This window comes from Malaclemys terrapin, chromosome 2, assembly GCF_027887155.1.
Source record: "Malaclemys terrapin pileata isolate rMalTer1 chromosome 2, rMalTer1.hap1, whole genome shotgun sequence".
In the NCBI taxonomy this organism is placed as follows: Eukaryota; Metazoa; Chordata; order Testudines; family Emydidae; genus Malaclemys; species Malaclemys terrapin.
The window spans coordinates 2,204,710-2,225,613 of NC_071506.1; the positions used below are offsets into that span (position 1 = coordinate 2,204,710).

Consider the following 20,904-nt stretch of genomic DNA (forward strand, 5'->3'; position numbering starts at 1 on the left):
TGGTTCCCAAACTTTAACAACCTGTGAACCCCTTTCACTAAAAGGTCAAGTTTCACGAACCCCCTCCTAAAAATGAATATTTCCAGGGATATTCTCCTTGACCTGAGTATAAATTATAAAAGCAGTGATCTTGGAAACATAAAACTTGTTTTTATGACATGCCTATTACACACTATTTATTAATTATCACTTCTTGTGACAGTATTTTTATTACATTATGAAAAGGGCAACACACTTCCAAGCTCTCACTTTCGTAGCTTGTGTCACTTTGAATAAGCCTGTTATAAGACAAGACTCCTAGGTTTCATCATGGAGTATCAGATGTGAAACAGCAGGAAGATATTTAAGAAGCCAACGCAGAGTTCCTCCTACACAAGCATTCAGGTCTTGAGCAGTCCAGGCAAACAACGCACGGTACAACAAAGCTTAAACTTGTTCTTCATAATAATTTTAAAAACAATACTAGCTGCCTATTTAATTTTAAAAACAGCAATATCCACCCCCTTTTCCATTTCTTATAAGGAGTCTTGACGTTTAAATCTCCTCAGTGTGATAGAGATGCTTGCTTTGATCTGCTTAGCTCTTGGAAGTCCAGGAGCTCTGGGCTGCTGACCCATGCTGCCCAGGGTCCCTAGGGACAGCTCTGTCCGCCATTAGGGAATTTTTTCCCCGAGAACCCCCTGTAACATTTCGCAAACCCCAGTTTGGGAACCACTGACTTAAAGGAAGCAGACTTGAATCTACCTTAGTCAACACATGACCTAGAATGAGACTTGATAAGGTGCCTGTATCTGCTCGATAAATTAGTCCCTCAAACTCCTATCCCCTTTCTATACGCTAGTCTAGACAATGCTACGTATCAAAGCACCTTCTCCTGGGTATGTGCACTACCTTCAGCACTGCTGAAGCCGAGCAGTCTTTTGGGAATCCTGTCATGTTGTGACATTTCATAATGTTGCTTGCTGAACTGCTGACCGACGTGATAAATTGCATTTGTCTTGCATCCTCAACTATTTCTCCTGCACTCTGCCCACTAATCTATCTTGTTCAGGGCAATCGCTAACATTCCAAACCTTGGGTAGTTTCTAAACCTCAACTTTAATTAAAACAAAAACCATTCCCAGCCATTTCTTTTTCCTCCAAATAAGGAATTTCTCCCCAAAATGATCCTGGCATGAGGTTAAGGATTGGCAGCTTTAAGGTCCAGAATCATGAACCAGTTTAGGTCTCAGAAACAAATGCTTCCTGGTCCTAAGGGAGCTGGGTTTCCCAGCTCTTGGGCCAGAACACCCCCGACCTTGGGAGGAGACTCTGAAATAAGAAATCTCTGTAAGGAGCTTGGCTTCCATGTTTATGCCCCCCCTCTCCCCAGCCTGCCTTCTCTTTCAGTATGGAAGCTGGCCCTGTAGAGTACCTGCTGTGCGGTCAGAGGAGGGTGACTGGAGTACCGTCACCTCCCTTTTTCCGTGCGCAGAGAGATCTGGAGAGGAGTTGTCCCACTCATTATGACTTACTGAGCTCTGATAAGTGTTCACTGCAATACTGAATATGGAAGACAATACAGTCCCTGACCCAATGAGAAGCTTGCAGTCCAAGTTGAATACAATCTTATGTCCTACTGACGTAAGACATGCAAGTTACATTGTCTGAGGCTCTAACCTGCATGTAAATCATAATTTGTGTTTTAATGATGATACTGTCTGAGCAAGGCATGGTGATGGGTACAGTATAAAGACCTTGAAGAACGGAGGAAGGATTTAAATGCAGGGAAAATCAGATGGTTATAAAGCAAGAGAGAGAGTTCCACATTTTGTCACCCATGAGCAATACAGCCATCCCAGACTTGTACCAATAAACCCAAACCACGTCTGTCTGTATAGATGGTATATGCACGCACACACTGCGATACAGGAATCATCTCCTGAACTGCTGCTATTCAGCCACAGTGCGCAGCAACAGGACAGCTTGGGAGGAACACTGGCTCTAAATGAAACTGCTGGGAGTATTTGGGTAGGAAAAACATGGTTACCCAAGTTAGAATTTGGGCCAGGACACTAGCATTCATAAGTTTAACTCTGCCCCCTGCACATACACAGTGTTTCGGATCTTCCTCGTGGTCACGCAGCTGTGGACAATGTGGCATACTATCCTACAGATGATAGACTATGAGAATATGAAGGAACTGTGTTCTTCTACAATTGTAGGTGTATGTTCCAGGTGCACTTTAGTACTGCGTGTCTATTCTGTGACCTTAGAATGAGATGGAATATTACTGAAATACTCATGAGAACGGAGTTAACGATGCTGTGACAGCACCCTCCATTCTGATTTATGATTTGTATAATAAAAATCTCAATATTGTATTGTTTTTGAATTTAATATAACCTGCTGGCTAATAGTATTGTATGTCTCTGCACCCTGTCTCTGAGGATTTTATTCCTTGTTACATTTCTGTATAAGATTCCAACATGCATCCTGAAGAAGTTATTTACATAGAGGGGGTGTCAAAAGATAGAAAAACAACACAGCAGAGACTAAAATATAAAGCCTGCAGGATAAAACACACTGGGATATGGTCCCAGCTGCATGTCACCATTGAAAATGGTGTTTTCAGTACTGCAATCCCCACGTGTTCTACAGCCCCAGATCCAGGGGGTTGTAAAAGAATACAGGCTACGTTCTTTTTCTTTGCCTTCTGGTTTTGGAGCATTTAGGGTTGAAGTTTTCAAGCTTTTCTCTACAACCATGAGGGATTAGAACTTTAGAACTTTCCTTTAAAAACAATAACAATGAAAGCCGAGGTTCTCATCTAATCACCCATCTCCAGAAGCTGGGCTTTATGAAAAACACCAGAATTGAGGAGAGTCCTGATAAAAGTGTGAGTTGGCAACACTGCATTTTGTTTAAAAAGGCATATTTGATGGGAAATGTCAGTTATGGGTTAATTAATTCCAGTAATTACTAGCCATAAAGCTAATCTTTGGGGTTTTTTACCCAAAGCAGTTTTAACTGAAGGAAGGATAAAGGAATCATTGTCCCAAATGCATCCTGATAATTAAAATTGCCCTAGGAAGACTTTTTCAAATAGGAGGGGCTGTTCTCCCGGGGATCCTTGTGAGCCCTTAACAACAAATGACTGCCTCCTCTGGCTGCAAGAGATAACGAACATCATTGTCCGTGTCTAGCTGAGGTCTCCCTTGGAGGATGATCACAGGCCTCTTGAGGCATGTCTACACTGCAGCTAGGAGATGCTAGCAGGCCAAAAATCGCTGTGGGAATGTTGCAGCATGGGCAGAGACTTGGGCTGGCCACAGGGTTGGCTGTGTTCTAGCACAGGTGGCTACCCCAAGCCTCCTCTGGTGCTGTACTAGCCACACTGCTACTTTTAGCACACTAGCTCAAACCTGCCAACACAGGTCTGTCTGCCTGGGCTGGGAGGCCTGCTCCCAGCTGCAGTGTAGACATATCCTTGGAGGGGCTGGAGAGCTGGGCTTCTGTATAAAGATGCCCAGTTTTTCTGACTAGACCGGCACGTCTGTCTCTATGCCGAGACCATCTGTGAGGCGGGAGTAAGCCCGAGAACAAACATAGGGGAAGAGAATCTGTTTCTGGGAGGAGTTGGTCCTCAGACCCGCTGCATAAAAAAATCTGTCTCTCTCAGGGTTTTGTACTGGTGCTCATCACCATCATATCTGACCCCCGTATGTGGCACCAGTTTACACACACTGCACTTTCCTTCCACCTGAGAAGGGCTGGTGTGTTCGTGGACATTATATGTTCTTTGTGAAGAAGACCCAGATAATTCTAGCCCGCTTCTCTGAACATTTTTCACATTACTTATTCATTGGCTGCAGTAGCTCCTGCCTTTAGACATAGAGGGGACACAAGGGACAGCAGTCCAGCATGGTAAAAGAGCGAGAGCGAGAGCAGGGGTAGGCAACCTATGGCACACGTCCCAAAATCAGCACAAAGCTGATTTTCAGTGGCACTCACACTGCCCGGGCCCTGGCCACTGCTCCGGGGGGGCTCTGCATTTTAATTTAATTTTAAATGAAGCTTCTTAAACATTTTAAAAATCTTATTTACTTTACATACAACAATAGTTTAGTTATATATTATAGACTTAGACAAAGAGACCTAAAAACATTAAAATGTATTACTGGCACACGAAACCTTAAATTAGAGTGATAAATGAAGACTCAGCACACCACCTCTGAGAAAGGTTGCCGAGCCCTGAGCTAGAGAGTTGCTTATTCTTCTTCGAGTAGTGTCCCTAAGTGTGCTCCACTGTAGGGGTGTGTGTGCCCCCATTCTGCTGATCAGAGAATTTCAATAGCAGTCTGTCCCACCTGCCATGGGGCTAAGCATTCCTTCCTCTGTTCCTTCTCAACTGCCCTGGCTAGAGACTGTCTGTTCACGGATCATTCACTCCCTACAGTTTTGCAAATTTTAGCTTCATTTGAAGGCTTTTTTCTTTTTTGTACTTTGTTTTAGTTGGCAGTGCCAAAAAAGAAAAGAGAAAAAAGGGTTTGCCTCTCACCAACCCCAGTGTGGGGGGACCTCCCTGGACAAGGATAAGCCTGCCTGTCCGGGCTTCAAAAAGTGCCTTTGCTGCAAAGAATCCATCCTAGTGATGGATAGATATTCGCAGTGCATTCACTGCCTGGGGGAAAAGCACAATCCACAAAAGTGTGATTGGTCCCAGCAGTTAAAACCCAGGTCCAGGAAGTCCTGCTCATGGAGTCAGCCCTTCAACCCCCGGAGTCCCAGCGAGAGCTGTCACCGCAACCTTCTATATTGAAGGCAGGTGAGCCCAAGGAGATGAACCACTCACTGATCAAAACCGCTAAGAAAAGGACCGTGAGTTCCCGTAGAGAGCCCCAATTGAGCTGGAAATGATCTCCTGCTCCGTGGGTATCATTGGTACTGACAGCGCCAAAGCTTCTAGAGTTGGTACCCAAGGCACGTGCTGTACCAATCTGACAGAGCAAGTCGCTCTGCCCAAAGACCTGATGGGCACAGGCAAAGAAGTACTGGTACCGTAAGGGCATGAAAAGCATGGAAGATCTGTCACGGGGAAGGCTACATCAACTGGTCATTGGCACCAGCACCAACGGACCGCATGACTAGGTCCGCATCTCCAATTCCATGGGTACCGCGTCAGTCAGTGCAGACAAAGCTGCGCAACAGAGGGACAGCTCAGTGATTTGAGCACTGGCCGGCTAAATCCAGGGTTGTGAGTTCAATCCTTGAGGGGGCCACTTAGGGATCTGGGGCAAAAATCAGTACTTGGTCCTGCTAGTGAAGGCAGGGGGCTGGACTCGACCTTTCGGGGTCCCTTCCAGTTCTATGAGATAGGTATATCTCCACATTATCTCTCAGTGTCTGATGCATTTCACATTGACACCAGGTGTATCGCCTGCCCCTTAACCTCCATGGTTTGGGCAGCCATGGTACCAGCCACCAGCCTCCTACCCTCAATGGCTGTACTGGGACCCATGGCAGGCCCAGATGCAAAAAGCCTCGCAGGCCCTTGGTATGGCATACCAATAGGCAAGGAGGCAGCCTCCTTCAGCTGCAGGGTCAAAGGTGTCGGAACCTCCTGAGCTATTGGGGAAATGGAAACTGAGGCAGAGAAGGAAGACACTTCTCATGCCCGTCTTTCATCGTCCTCGCCTGATGAGGCGGTGATGCCCCCTCCGCCATCCATGGTGGATGATTTTAAGTCATTCCAGGACTTAGCTCAGAGGGTGGCAGAAGCCCTGCAAATACAGCTGCACCGAGTGACTGATCCTCACCACAAACTGGTGGACATGCGACACTCTTCCACCTCTGCCGGAGTGGCCCTCCCAGTTAATGAGTCACTCCTGGATCCTGCCAGAGTTATGTGGCAGACCCCTGCGTCCGTCCCGCCGAAATGCAAGCAGGTGGACAAAAAGTATTATGTGCTGGCAAAAGGCACGGAATTTTTACTTTCCCACTTACCTACAAATTCCAACCTTGTGTATGCGGTTAATTCTAGGAGCCGCCAATACCAGTTTAAATCCACCCCGTATGTCTGAGATAGGAAACATTTAGACCTGTTTGGCAGAAAAGCATATTCATCAGCCACTCTTCAGTTCTGGGTAGCAAATTACCAGGCCTTGTTAGCCAAATATAAATACCAGATCTATGTGAAACTCGGTTATTTTATTGATCCGCTCCCGGACTCCCACAAAGACCAATTTATGGCCATAATTAAGAGGACAGCTGGTGGCAAAAAGTCTCTCCAATCCTTATTAGATGCGGCAGACATGGTAGCACATTCAGTTTCTACGGCCGTGACTGAGAAGGGTTTCGTGGCTGCATTTGTCTGGCTTCCCTAAAGAGGTCCAAACCATAGTGGTGGATCTTCCCTTTGAGGGAATGAAGCTGTTCACCAAAAAGAAAGACCTGTCCCTTCACATGTTGAAGGATTCTCAGGTGACTCTTCGATCCCTAGGGATATACAGGCTGGCCTACAAGAGAAAATACAGCCCTCAGCCACAGTTTAAGCCCCGGTCATCGCAGTACACCTCTCAGTACTCATCACAGAGATCTTATGAGCTACAGAGAAAGAAATCTAAGTTCCCCAAGCGAAAGCAATCGGGACCGCAACCGACTTCGTCTCAGCCCTCAACCTCAAAGTGGCAGTTTTGATGGGTTGGTCGAGGTGCCACTCTCCTTGCTACCTTTCACTGGGAAACCACACTCCTCCCTTCAGTGACTGCCTGACCCCATTCCTCAGCACTTGGGGATGGATGACCTCTGACAAGTGGGTGTTGATATGCCATCCACTTCTCCTCCCATCCTCCTCCCAAACACCCTTCCCCATCCCTTATCAGGGACCCTTCTCACAAGAGTCTACTACGTCAAGAGGTAACCATCTCAGCATAGAAGCTATAGAGTCTGTGCTGGTACATCTCAGAGGCAAAGGCTTCTACTCTCGTTACTTTTTGATACCAAGAAAAAGGGAGGTTGGAGACCCATATTGGACCTCAGAGCGCTCAACGGTTATGTCAAAGTGCAAAAATTCAAGATGGTTACCCTATCAACAATCATCCCTGCATTAGAAGAAAGAGATTGGTTCTCGGCCCTCAACCTTCTGGACGTACTTCCACACTTCTGTCATAGCAAGTCACAGGAGTTACCTCAGATTCATGTTTCAGAGTAGCAGCCGTGTTAGTCTGTATCCGCAAAAAGAACAGGAGTACTTGTGGCACCTTAGAGACTAACAAATTTATTAGAGCATAAGCTTACGTGGACTACAGCCCACTTCTTCGGATACATATAGAGTGGAATAAATATTGAGGAGATATATATACACACATACAGAGAGCATGAACAGGTGGGAGTTGTCTTACCAACTCTGAGAGGCCAATTAAGTAAGAGAAAAAAAAACTTTTGAAGTGATAATCAAGATAGCCCAGTACAGACAGTTTGATAAGAAGTGTGAGAATACTTACAAGGGGAGATAGATTCAATGTTTGTAATGGCTCAGCCATTCCCAGTCCTTATTCAATCCTGAGTTGATTGTGTCTAGTTTGCATATCAATTCTAGCTCAGCAGTCTCTCGTTGGAGTCTGTTTTTGAAGTTTTTCTGTCGTAAGATAGCCACCCGCAGGTCTGACATTGAATGGCCAGACAGATTAAAGTGTTCTCCCACTGGTTTTTGAGTATTATGATTCCTGATGTCAGATTTGTGTCCATTAATTCTTTTGCATAGAGACTGTCCGGTTTGGCCAATGTACATGACAGAGGGGCATTGCTGGCACGTGATGGCATATATCACATTGGTAGATGTGCAGGTGAACGAGCCCCTGATGGTATGGCTGATGTGATTAGGTCCTATGATGATGTCACTTGAATAGATATGTGGACAGAGTTGGCATCGGGCTTTGTTACAAGGATAGGTTCCTGGGTCAGTGGTTTTGTTCAGTGATGTGTGGTTGCTGGTGAGTATTTGCTTTAGGTTGGGGGGTTGTCTGTAAGCGAGGACAGGTCTGTCTCCCAAGATCTGTGAGAGTAAAGGATCATCTGTCAGGATAAGTTGTAGATCTCTGATGATGCGCTGGAAAGGTTTTAGTTGGGGGCTGAAGGTGACAGCTAGTGGTGTTCTGTTATTTTCTTTGTTGGGCCTATCCTGTAGGAGGTGACTTCTGGGTACTCGTCTGGATTCATGCTGGGCCAGGACAACTACCAGTACAGAGTACTCCCTTTCGGCCTCTCATCGGCCCCCAGGGTGTGCTCCAAGGTCCTCTCGGTAGTAGCAGCCCACTTACGCTCTCAAGGCATAATGATTTATCCTTACCTAAACGATTGCCTTCTCATGGCACGGTCCTACACAGAGGCCCAACAGGTCACTCACTGTTTCTGAATCTGGGTCTGCCGGTGCAGAGACTAGAATTCATAGGCGCTGACCTCGACTCCACTCAGGCAAAGGCGCTCCTCCCACATCACAGATTTCTCAGTCTCTCCTCGTTGATGGAGACAGTGCAATCCAGCCCTCAAACTTCAGCCAAGCATTGAATCCAACTTCTGGGACACATGGCTGTGGGCACATCTGTTATTCCTCGTGCCAGATTATGCATGAGATGCCTTCAAGAGTGGTTACATTCGGTTTACAAGCCAGACATAGACAAGTGGGTCTCTCTGGTAGCTCACTGAAGGTTCATTTAGCAGCAATCGCAACCTTTTACCAGCAGGTAGATGGCTACTCAGTCTTTTCCCACACAACTATGAAGAGGTTTCTTAAAGGCATAGCAAACCTCTTCCCACAACCCAGGCCCCCACTCTCCAATGGGACCTCAATCGCGTGTTAACAGGACTGACCAGACCGCCATTTGAACCCATGGCCACTTGTTCACTAACTCACCTTTCCATAAAGACGACGTTCCACATCACCATCACTTCAGCCAGAAGGATAGGGCAGATAGCAGCCTTGATGGCACATCCCCCTTTTACTGTGTTCTTCGTTGACATGGTCACACTCAGAGCACATCCAAAGTTCATCCCCAAAGTGACTTCTGCATTTCACATGAATCAACTTATTCAGCTTCCCACAGTTTATCCCAAACCTCGTGAGGACAACAGGAAAGCCATCCTCCATTCGCTCGACGTGAGAAGAGCCTTGGCCTTCTATTTGGATAGAACAAAGGCCTTTAGAAAATCTCTGAGACTCTTCCTCTCCATTGCAAGGAGATCAAAAGATGCAGCGATCTCAGCACAGCGGCTCTCCAACTGGGTCTCTGGCTGTATTAAACTCTGCGGCCAACTCCATGCGGTAACACCCTCATCTTCAATATGCACGAGGCCAGTCTCCTCACCGATCACCTTCTCCAAGGGTATCCCTATAACTGAGCTCTGCAGAGCAGCTGCCTGGGCATCTGTGCATACCTTTGCAGAACACTATGCCATTCTGGGGGATTCGTCTACAGACACCCAATTCCGTGCCACAGTACTGTGCTCTATATCAGACTCTGAAGTCCCAGCCACCAGTGGTGGGTACTGCTCGGGAGTCACCTACAGTGGAGCACCCATAGGGACAAGAAAAAGAAGAAGTTACTCACCTTGTGCCTAACGATGGTTCTTCGAGATGTGTGTCCCTATGGGTGCTCCACGACCCCTCCTCTCTTCTTCGGTGTTCCACTGTTTGACTCTTCGTAGAGAAGGAACTGAGGCGGGAATGCCTGCACACACTGGCTAGCCTCATGGCAGGTGGGGAGCGAGCGGGCGGGACAGACTGCTATTGAAATTCTCCCATCAGCAGCGGGGGGGGGGTGCGCACACACCTACAATGGAGCACCCATAGGGGGACACATTTCAAAGAACTATCGTTACTGCGCAAGGTAACTTCCTCCCTTTGTAAAGGTTCAGATGACACCGCTATGTATAACTCTGTCATGGGGCTGAGTCACAACTTCTTTGTACAGATAGCCCCACAGCACGCAAGCTCTGTCCTTGAATTCGAAATGTGCCCCTCAGCTCCTTACCCAGTGGTCTTAAATACAAAGCATGTGACCCAAGCCTGGAGTGCTCCCTGGGGAGCAGTGTTTTAAAAGAACCAGGTGCAGAGAGGGGCCGAGTTTATGTAGTTCTATAAAATATTGTAGAAATAAAACACTTCTAAGATCTTTTAATAACCCCTGAAATGAAACGTTTGAAACTGGCCCTTATAAACTCTTCACCAGCATTTAATTGCCTCATAAAACCCTGTGCTAAAGAAAGGATTAAAGCACTTTCTCCTGCTTTCAAAACATTTTAACTGTTTGTGAGCCTTTCTCTAGCTGTTTCTCGCTCTCTTCCCCCATCTTTCATTATTTGTCACTAGTTTTGGCCTGTAGGACCTTAGCCGTCATTGCATTGCTTAGATGTGTCTCAGGCATTGTGGGCAGGAATCATTCCTGGAAGGAAGCCCTTGGTTCAAGCTGTCTGAACAGTTGAAGCCCAGCACTTGAAGCGGGATTGCAGGTTCTTCCCTTGAACAGGAAAGATGCCAATGCTCAGAGCTGAGCAAACCCCAGAAGCTGCTTCCTGCGCGGGGTTGGGACTAGCTGCCATGGTCAGATTATTCCCTGTGTTTTCAGGGAAAATGTGGGCTCTTTACAAACCCTTTCCAGAAGGTGTTCACAGACGCTCTGTGGGTAAGTCGACACTGCGATAAACAAACCCAGCACCACGTCTGAGAGCCCAGGTCAACTGAGTCGGGCTTGGGCTCTGGGGCTAAAAACTGCAATGTAGGTGTTCGGGCTCTGAGACCTTCTGCAGCGGGCGCAACTGTGCTGTGGGTCTTTGATCGCAGTGTAGATGCACTGGGGGCCTGGACTAGAGGCCTCCTGCACTAAATGGCTGACAATTCCAGCACACTGAAAGACCTGCAACTGCTCCACTGGCAAGGGACGTTTAATGTGACAGGCAGCAGCCGTTCCTGGGTCAGTCACCCTGATCACCCCACCCCGAACACAAACGAGCTCCTTAGACTTCTGAACTGCATCTTAGGTAACACTGTGTTTGCTGGAAATGTCGTGTTCTCCTGACTTTCGTTCTAAGAGAAGCTGTTCTGTGCTGTGTAATAAGTTCAAGTCCCTTGTCCTGGCCACAAAGCCTGTACAGATTTAAATAAGTGTCTGATAAAACTGGGGCTGTTCTCATTACCTGTGTACTGTAAAATGTCTGATCCTTTGGTAAATCTTACGAAGCTCCTTGCTTCTGAGATAGCTTGTGACACTGAGTTGCACAAGCTGTGTGATACAAGTAATGTGTTCCTCTTATCCGTGTTATATTTGCCACCTTTCAATTTCACTGAGTGTCCCTTCGTTCCTGTATTACGGTAAAGTACAAATAGGAGCCCTGATGTACCTTCCCTATCCCATAGAGCTGTTTGTGTCCCCTCTTATTCCTATCCTCCCCAGTCTTTCTATGGTCCCTTTGGCTATGTCTACACTACACAGCTTTCAGCGACATGACTGTGTCACCACAGCTGTGCCGCTCATGCAGTGTAGCCGCTGTTTGTCGGCTCTCCTGCCGACAAAATACTTCTACCCCCAACAAGCGGCGTTTGCATTGTCTGTCCTGCCGACAACCGCTGTTCACACTGGCGCTTGTCGCTGCAAAACTTTTGTCTTTCGTGGCGGGGGGCAGGGGTTATCACCTCTGAAAGACAAACGTTTTGTCGTTCAGTTGCCGATGTAGACATAGCCTTTGTGTGTAAGTCTCTGATTGCTTCTATCACCAGTTTGTAAACCCTTCTGTTTCCACTGCTTCTCTTTTGAGATGAGCACGTGCTACAGGGATGGGAACAGAACTCAACAAAAAAGAGCAGATACTTTACAATCAAAATATCTGTATTTGCCCATATGTGTGAGTCTAGCAGCGCTGTAGTTTTGCTGCAAGTAAAAAATGGCAGAGCAAAATCAGTGAATGAAGAAAAGTTTCTCCCGTGTCCCCAAGAGCTTGTAAATGAGCTGGTATGTGGAGATGTCTGCAGTCCTGCTGCAGCTGTCCCAGCACTTACCCCAGGACCCCCAAAGGCAGCACTTTGCAGTCTGATGGCTTTCTCCTTCCTTGCAGTGAGAATGAGGCATTGTGGAGGGAAGTGGCCAGCTTGAGGCAGAAACATGCCCAGCAGCAGAAAGTCGTCAATAAGGTAAATCTAACCTGCTCCCCCGCTCCCTGAGAGTGCAGAAGGACCCCAGCTGCCCTCAGCAGTAGGGTTGCCTGGTGTTGTCTCTGGGCCAGACAAGGGAATTGGAACAGCAGAGGTACTTGGTTGTACTAGTTCTGTTTCAGACAAGTAGATTCTGAGGCACTACCGGCTTCTCGTACCACCATGAATAGCAGCGGCCCATGGCCAGAAGACAAGTCCTTGCCTGGCCTGTTACAGTGTGGAATTGAATTGACTGCTAGTGTATTTTTCCCTGCAAACTCAACCGTCATTCTAAAGACCATCACAAGTGCTCAGCAGTCTGCCCCATTTCTACCTTGTCCTCTTCTGGCGCTGCTTTGAACCCCTTGGCAAGGGATCTCAGCTATTGATCCTGTTTTTCCAGGTTACTGTGTGCATCATGATCACAGGAGTTCTTTTTTCTCCCCACAGCTTATCCAGTTCTTGATTTCACTGGTGCAGTCAAACCGTATCCTTGGGGTGAAGAGAAAGATGTAAGTCTATGTTCAGACATTGAGATACAGATTCCCTGTGGGAAAGGCAGGAGCGTGCTTCAGAGCAGTGACTGGGAAGGGATTCCACCCCTCCGTCACTTCTGTAGCATGTTTCCCAGTGTGGTAGAACTGGACAAGAGTCATTGGCATCGAGTCAGCATCCGGCCCCACTTCACAGCTAGAGGGCAGCTTACAATGTCACTCACCCCAGGGAGCTAACCAAGCCTCTGCTGCTAATCCAAGCCCCCCAGAGCCCCCCCAGAACCCATTTCACTCATAAACTGTTGTAACTAATGAGGCTGCAAAGTGAAGAGCTGACAATGGCTGTGGTCTTACAAGCCTCAAATGCTGATTCTTTGTCCAGCCGTAGTGCCCAAGGGGTGCCGAGTGCTTTCTAGCCTTGCAGGGAGAGACAGTTCCAGCCCCAAGGAGCTCACACTCTCAAAAGATACGAAGTGCAGGCAGAAGGGGTCAGGGTGGAGCTGTCCGAGGAGCAGTAGGATGGTGGAACGGGGCTGAAGCAGAGCAAGGTGCAAACACTGCTGATGTGATGTGTTCAGAAGCTGCAGGGGTGTGCTCGGAGGGCAGGGTGCTTTAAAGCTTTGCCCAGCAGGCCTGAAGGGAGCTAGTGAGGGCCCCGGGACATGGTGTTCATTTGCAAAGCATTTCACTCCTGATGTTCTGAATTATACACGTTGCTTTTCCCAGCTAGATTTGGAGGTGCAGAGAGCCCAATTCCCATTACAGCACCCTGCTCCCAAAGTAGAGCGGAAGGGGCTGTGCGTGCTCCGCAGTGCTACTCCGTAATCGCTTGGAGGTGTTGCTGGTTACGGTCCTCTAAAGAGGGTAAAGTCTTACCACAGGCACACAAATCGGGACCCCTCGGCATATAAGGTGCTAGCTACACTGAGGACTCGGAGAGCGGAGTTCAGAAGACTGGCAATAATGGCAAACCACTTGCTTTGCTGTTTGTGGAGAGCCACAGTGTGATGCATTGGATTTGCTGCATGTCCTTAGCTTCCCTGCTCTGCAGTACTGGACTCTGACCCCACACCCCACCGCCAGCCACAGGGTTTCCACGCCCAGGGCAGCCAGATGTATCCTGGGTCCTGGGTCACCTGGCTAATGTCTGACCCTGTGTTCTCAGGGAGATGCAACACCTGGAGCTTTGTAACTCTCTCATGGGTGTTGGGTTTCTCTTGCAGCCCCCTGATGTTGAACGACAGCAGTTCAGCACATTCCATGCCTAAATACAGTCGGCAGTACTCCTTGGAGCACGTCCACGGTTCATCCCCATACGCAGTAAGTGCTCTGTGTGTTCCTGGTCCTGAGAGAGGGGAAGAGGGCACAGCTGTGTGGGGAAGGAGGTGTCATCTGATGCTCCTCCAGCTGGCCTCTTCTTGATGCTGCACTTTGCTCAGGAGATTTGTGTGTTATTTGGCAGGATATCAAAGTGACAGGTGCGCTTTGTAGCCTACCGAGAGGGGATTTTAGTCTGTAGCTAACAGAGGCAGAACATGGCGGGAGTGAACATGCGCCATGCAAACAGACATGCTATCCGAGTTCATCAGCACCTAGCGCTCTGCTGACCTGGGTTCACCTTTGGGTTTTGTCACAAACAAAGAGCACTTGGTCTCAAACAATTCCCTGCCGAATGTTTGCTCCCATTGCCAACCCATCACGCACTCGCATAACTGGGGTTTGTCCTCTGGACACCGGCGGTCAGGATTGAGGTGCATTGTAGAGCCTTGTGAGCCCAGGCCTGGAATAGCAGGGTTCCGTGGTGAGAATTGAGAGGTGTTCATGGGGGGGCCACAGGGGTAACCTGCACTGGAGTGTAAGGGTGGAGCAAGTCCCTGGTGCTCAGTCAGTAGGGCTATGTGATATTAAACCCTTTTGATCCCAGAGCTTGCAGTAACCTTCCTGGTGTGAGGGGGGAAAGACACCCCCCAACAGGTGGCTTTGGACACGGGACACTTGTTTCAGGCCTTGACTTCTGTTGCTGAGTTTGGATGCCAGACACTTTGGCCAGCTCCCTGGCTCCAGGGTGCGCCACAGGCAGGTCCCCCAGAGGGGCCCATGGGAAGCATTGTTATTGCTTATTTTCTGGATGGGCCTTTAATTTGCTGTCGGATTCCTAAAGCCCCTAATTCTTGTCTCCTTTCCTATCCACCTTTCATCCATCCATCCCTTTGATGTCCTGCCTCCCATCTACCATCCTCTGGCCAAGGCGTACTGGGCAGGATTCTCTTCAATGGACTTGCCTACCCACGTTACTGTGGGGTAAGCAGGGTACGGTTCTCCAGCACACCAGCTTGCCATGCAGTAACATCCGAAGTGCACCAGTCCTGGTCCTTAATTCACTTTTGAATGGGCAGTGCCACCACCCCCATCATTCCCCTCTTCCCAGGCCTAGAGCTACGTACATTGCCTTTGCTGCAGCACGCCCCCGCAAGCCAGAGAAAGACACAGGATCCTGTGTGTTTGGATTCCCCTTTTCACCTGTTCACATTCACACATGATTGAAACCTAATTGGTATGGCAGTGCACTGAATTTCTGAGCGTACAAATTGCCCTTTGTCCTGGAGTGCAGGGTCTCATTAAACAGGTGGTGGGGTTGGGCTCACTGTGGGAATTGTCTGTTAACAGTTGAAGAGCCCTAATCAAATTCATTTGCTGATAGAGTTAATTGGCTTCAGTGTTGATTGCCTTTGGGGGGAGCTGTGATAAACTCAATCACCTTGTGCCTTTGATTGCCTCTGGGATAGTGTAATTAGTTAAATCCGGGCATCCCCTGGTGCGGCCACTCTTGATTCCAGAGGTGCCCTGTTTCAGTTAGTTTGAAATCAGAGTGCCCACACCATGGGGTTTGCACTAATTGTGCTCAGGGCCTGTGTCTAGGCCCCACCTGTCTAGCATTAGGGAGCCAAATGGCAGTATTCCTTGGGCAAAACTGCCAGGCAGCATTTACGTCCAGCCCACTTCTTGGTGCTGTGCTGTGAACATCGTACTGCTGGAAGTGAGATTTACAGCCCTAGTTAGACTAGCAGCTCTGCTACCCCATAGTCCTGCCCCCTCCCACCCTCCACAGGACTGATTCCCACATATTCTTTCCTTTTTTTAAAGCAACATAAAAGGTGTCCAAGAAGCTGAATAACAAGGTCTGTCCTGCAGCATTGTGGGGACAGCAGACTGAACACTAGGCTCATGTCCCTGGACAACCCAAGTGTCCAGACGGGAAAAGTTACTGCATTAACTTTGCACTCAGACTCCCACTGCTCTCCTTGTAGAATGTTACCTGATCCAGTTTTCCACCACAGAACCAAAAACGGAGCCCTATTAAAAATTCTACCCTGTGCTTAGACACCCCCCCACCCCCATGGGGAATGTCTGTGTTCCCATCCCAACCCCCTCCTAGCCCTGTTACCGCCTTTGAAATGTGTCCTTATTCTTGCATTCAGCAAACACTTAAGTAAAGCCAGCAGGAGCTGTTCCAAGTATTACAGGATTGTCCCAATTATGAGAAACACAGCTGGCCATCTTCTCTCAAGCTCAAGTGTTTATGACTTTCTACTCAAAGCAGAAGTGATGGGTGGGCAGCTTTTCTGAGCCACCTGTCCTGTGCATTCAGGTTCCGAGGGGTAGTGCCCTCACTCACACTGTTCTCATCCACACTGTGGGTTGCTCATTGACCGTCACCAAGTCAGGAGGCATACGCACACAAACCTCTCGCATAGTCCAAGGACTGCCCGGGGCAGTGCCTGGGGCAGAGGGTCTGCTCCACATGGTTCTATCTGACACTTCTACGGCTCCCACCAACACAGAGGCATCTGAGCACCTGGTAAGGAGGGAGCCAGACTGAAGAGCTGTTGTTTAATATTTATATTATGAGGGTGTCAAGAAGCCTGACCAGGACTGGGATCCCTTTGGGCTAGACCAGGGGTCTGAAACTCAAATGACCACGAGGGCCGCATGAGGACTAGTGCATTGGTCCGAGGGCCGCATCACTGACACCTCCTCCCAGCCGCCCTCGGCCCCGCCCCCACTCCACCCCTTCCATGAGGCCCCGCCCCGCCTCTTCCCGTCCCTTCCCTGCCCCCATTCCAACCCCTTCCCCGAAGTCCTCACCCCAACTCTGCCCCCTCCCTGCCCCCAGGGGGCACAGGAGGGGTGTGGGGTGTGCAGGTGGCTCAGGGCAGGGAATTGGGGTGTGGGGTGCAGGAGGGGCGAGGGGTGCGGCAGGGGGCTCAGGGCGGGGAGTTGGGGTGTGGGGTGCTAGAGGGGTGAGGGGTACAGCAGGGGTTGAGGTGCAGGGTGTGGCAGGGGGCTCAGGGCAGGGAGTTGGGGTGTGGGATGTGGCAGGGGGCTCCGGACAGGGGGTTGGAGTGCGGGGGGCGGGCTCTGGCCCGGCGCCGCTTACCTAGAGTAACTGCGTAACCGAGAAACGGCGCCATGTGCTGCTCTTGCTCCTCCAGGTACCTCCCCCAAAACTCCCATTGGCCACGGTTCCCTGTTCCCAGCCAATGGGAGCTGCGGGGGGCAGTGCCTGGGAGCGAGAGCCCGGAGCCCTCTATTCCCCGCCGGGGCTGCAGGGATGGTAGTACTTAGAAAGGACACTAAGCCTGAGTGGCTAAAAAGCAGTAGGACAGACCTGTAAAGAAAAGAGCTTTTTTTCTTTTTAAAAGCCCCAGACAATGCCAGTATCTAGTCCAGCTGCTTCAGGGAGCGGTGCGGGACTCGCGGCGCCACGGGGTAGGCAGAGGGGCGGGGGGCGCGTGTTTGAGACCCATGTATGAACACAGGTAGAGGTGACACTGGTTCCAAACAGGTTACGGTCTAAGAAGACAAGCGAGAGAGGGAGACGTCCGAATAGACATGGGTTTATGTACATAAATACCCTCATGATAAATAACGACTCGTGGTCCTTCCCAACTGCCCCCAGCCTAGCCATCATGCAGTGGCTGATTTCTTTGGGGTCTCAAGAAGGGATGTGAAGGAGGAGAGTTAGTGGGCTCATGGCTGTGTGCCTGGCAATGGGACTGTGCATGTGTGCCTGTCACATGACTTCACTAATGCTCTGATTGTTATTTCAGGCTTCCTCCCCGGCATACAGCGGCTCCAATCTGTACTCCCCGGATTCTTCAGCCAACTCTGGTCCCATTATCTCCGACGTGACGGAACTAGCCCAGTCCAGCCCCTCAGCTTCCCCCAGTGGCAGTCTCGATGAAAGGTATCTGTGTGGAGTTTGGGTTATGGAACACCAGCTCGGGTGTGGGTCTCTCGCAGTAGGGAATTGCAGCAAGAAACCAGCGTCGCCCTTGGAGCTGCTGTGTTAGGGAGGCATTCCCTTAGAGCCTGACGCTGCTGGGAATCGGACCAGGTCCTTCAACCCTTTCTTACTCAGGACTCTGCTTGCCCCACAGGTTCTTGTTTTAGTTTCAGTCTTTTGTTTGATTATTGGAAGATGCCAAATTCACTCCTGTTTCCTTGATCTAATCAGAGTCCTGGTCTACACTTAACATTTATCCTGGCAAAGCTGTGTCGGACCGGGGTGGGAAAAACCACACATCTAGTGCTACAGCTGGGTTGGCGAACCCCCCAGTGCAGACTCAGCCATGGCGACAGAAGAGTGCTTCTGCCAGCGTAACTAACATTGTTCAGGGAGGTGGTGTTCCTCCACTGGCCGGAGAGCTCCGGGTGTCAGTCTACGGTGCAGCTCTGCGCGGGGGCTAGGGCAGCAGAAGCTCTGTAGTGTAGATGCAGCCTGAACACTGCTGTTCTGGAACAGTTATCGTGCTGTCCTCTCAGGCCACGGGGAAGCACTGACCTGCTTGTTCGGTGACTAGAATGAGTGATGTATCGGCACTCCTGCCTATGGGGACAGGGTAAACGCTCGCCTTGGCAGTCCACGCTCCCAGTGTAGGAGGGCGTGGGTTAAAAAGCAGTTGCCTTTCTTTCCAAGTTACTCCTCCTCCTCAGAGAGACAGTGACTGGGTCCATTGCCATACAGCAGGGCAGGGAGGCTGAGCACCTGAAACAAATGTATCTGACCTTGGACAGCAAGAAGCTTCCAGCCAGTCCCAGCCCAGAAAAGTCAGACTGTCTCCTGCCACAAGGCACACAGGAGTCATCATGGATACTCAGCCAAATCCCGCCCTGAGCTCCGTGTGTATGATGCCCACTGATTCCACTGAGCGCTGCTCTTATCCTGTATGCCTCCATCACTGTCCCCTTGTAGCTCGGCCTTTAAGCTGCTATTCCCTGCCACCCCTGCCCAGCGAGATGTCCGAGGCCTGAGCTTCCCCAGCAAGAAATGTCCTCCGTGCTTTAGCACCTGTTCATCTCCTCCAACAGTCTATTCTTGGCGCTGGTGCCTCCCCTGCAGTGCTGAATCGCACACAAATGCATACACCTCCGCCGGGAACGCTCACCCTTAAATATAGACCATATGTTTGCTTAATTGGCCTTTTATTTGTTCTTTTCTCGCTGCTGTCCCTTCCAGAGGGCTATTTGAACCACTCACACCCTAATTCAGTCAGTTGGGGTGCGGAAGGGGATTTCCAGCTGCAGAATTAGGGCTGGCCAGAGAAGCCATCATCCCTCGCATAAAAGCACAGAATCCAAGAAGCAACGACAGTGCTCTTAGGGAGAGAGTGGATCTCAGGCCTTGTCTACACATACCACTACTATCCTATCGGTATGGTAGTGCTTAGACCGGGATAGCTTACTCCCATAGAGTAGGAGAATAAGCTGTTCTGGTATATGCACCTTTATACTGGTGTAACTCCACATATACTAGGAGTTGTATCAATGAAACTATTTATTTATGAAAATAATCACACCCCTAAGCAAAATAATTAAACTGCGAGTCAATCTGTGTAGGCCTGGTCTTAGATTGATGCACTTACCAAAGTCACAGCTATGGGGGTTGGAAAGAGAGCGCCTGGCAGCCTGTGGCACTCACGCCAGGGGGTTGCTCTAGGGCACGACCAGAGGAAAACACTTTGCCTTAGTTCACCACCCTAGTTCTGGCTAATCCTGTTTCAGGGACCAGCACTCTGAGGGAGGCGGTGTCTGGCACTGGGACTTGTCTGCGTGCCATGCGGAGAGCAGGGACTGGCAGACCATTGCTGCCTTGGTGACCATTCTCTTTCTGTTTCTCCAAGGAGCAGCCCTGTGGTCCGTATCAAAGAAGAGCCCCCCAGTCCCACCCCCAGCCCCCAGATAGAGGAGGCCAGCCCTGGGAACCCTTCTGCTGTTGAAACCCCTCTGTCTCCCTCCACCTTCATTGACTCCATCCTCCAGGAGAATGAACCCAACACCACGGCCGCTGCCAGCGACAGCACCACGCAGCCTCAGCCCCCAGAAAAGTGCCTCAGCGTTGCCTGCCTCGACAAGTAAGTACCGTGCCAGGACTCCGGCGCGTGCCTGGGCCCAGTTGGCCACGTCACCGCTCCACTAGTAAAGTGTTTAAATTGCTAGTAACTGGCTTCCTGAAAACCAGCATTGCAATGTCTCTGAGTGCCCTGCAGATCCCATCGCTGTCCTGGATGCAAATAGGCAGTGTGGAGTTTATTTTGCTTTCCTATTGCCGCTCTTCTAGGGGCAGTGAGTTCAGGCCGTCACCTGGCCCCACACAGTGATTTAACCCCCGATGCAGGGGACATGACCCCTTGCAGGCAGGGGTACAAGTACCAGGAACGCCAGAGAAAAGGGGGTAGAGTTATTTAGCTAAATAAAATCATTGCGTTCAGATTGCCCACTCCGACAGGGTACAAGTCAGCCACTGCAAAGCCAGCAGTGCTCAGACGACCCAGCATAGGGCCGTAGGACGTCACCGGTACAGAACCAGGTAGATTGCAGCTCCCACTTCCTCTTAGGAGCCTGTGAGGCATGCAGTGCGAGCATCCGTCCATTCGGATCAAGATGGAGAGGTGCATGCTGGGAACTGAAGTCTCTATGGGCTTTACCTCCATATAAAGAGGAGAGCTGCTGTGAGCAGCATCTCACCAGTGGACTGCACTTTGGCCACTCCTGCTGTGGTGTTGCTTCTGCGCTGTCTCCTGCCTTTGCTTGTCACCGCTCTGCTTGGTGTGACTAGAGGAAGAAGCCTTGCGAAGCCACCTAGGATTGCTCCGCTAGCTCCATGCATGGCCAATTATAGTCCCCCACTCGGCCTCATGACCACTCCTGATTCAGGTTGCCACTAAACATGCTGGACTCCCTGAT

General features: G+C 49.7%; 1 protein-coding gene across 4 annotated transcripts in view; it reads left to right on the top strand.

The window, feature by feature from the left end:
• The window catches only part of HSF1 (heat shock transcription factor 1), a 104,529-nt gene that overhangs the window by 66,548 nt on the left and 17,077 nt on the right, over positions 1 to 20,904 (top strand). For all 4 annotated transcript variants that reach the window (XR_008443850.1, XM_054018490.1, XM_054018489.1 and 1 more), the window contains exons 5-9: positions 12,088 to 12,163; positions 12,614 to 12,675; positions 13,881 to 13,977; positions 17,769 to 17,905; positions 19,842 to 20,072. Coding sequence is in view for 3 of the 4 variants with exons in the window: in XM_054018490.1 (XP_053874465.1) it covers positions 12,088 to 12,163; positions 12,614 to 12,675; positions 13,881 to 13,977; positions 17,769 to 17,905; positions 19,842 to 20,072 (603 nt within the window). In the remaining variant the exon portion in view is untranslated. The remainder of the gene's footprint in view (positions 1 to 12,087; positions 12,164 to 12,613; positions 12,676 to 13,880; positions 13,978 to 17,768; positions 17,906 to 19,841; positions 20,073 to 20,904) is intronic.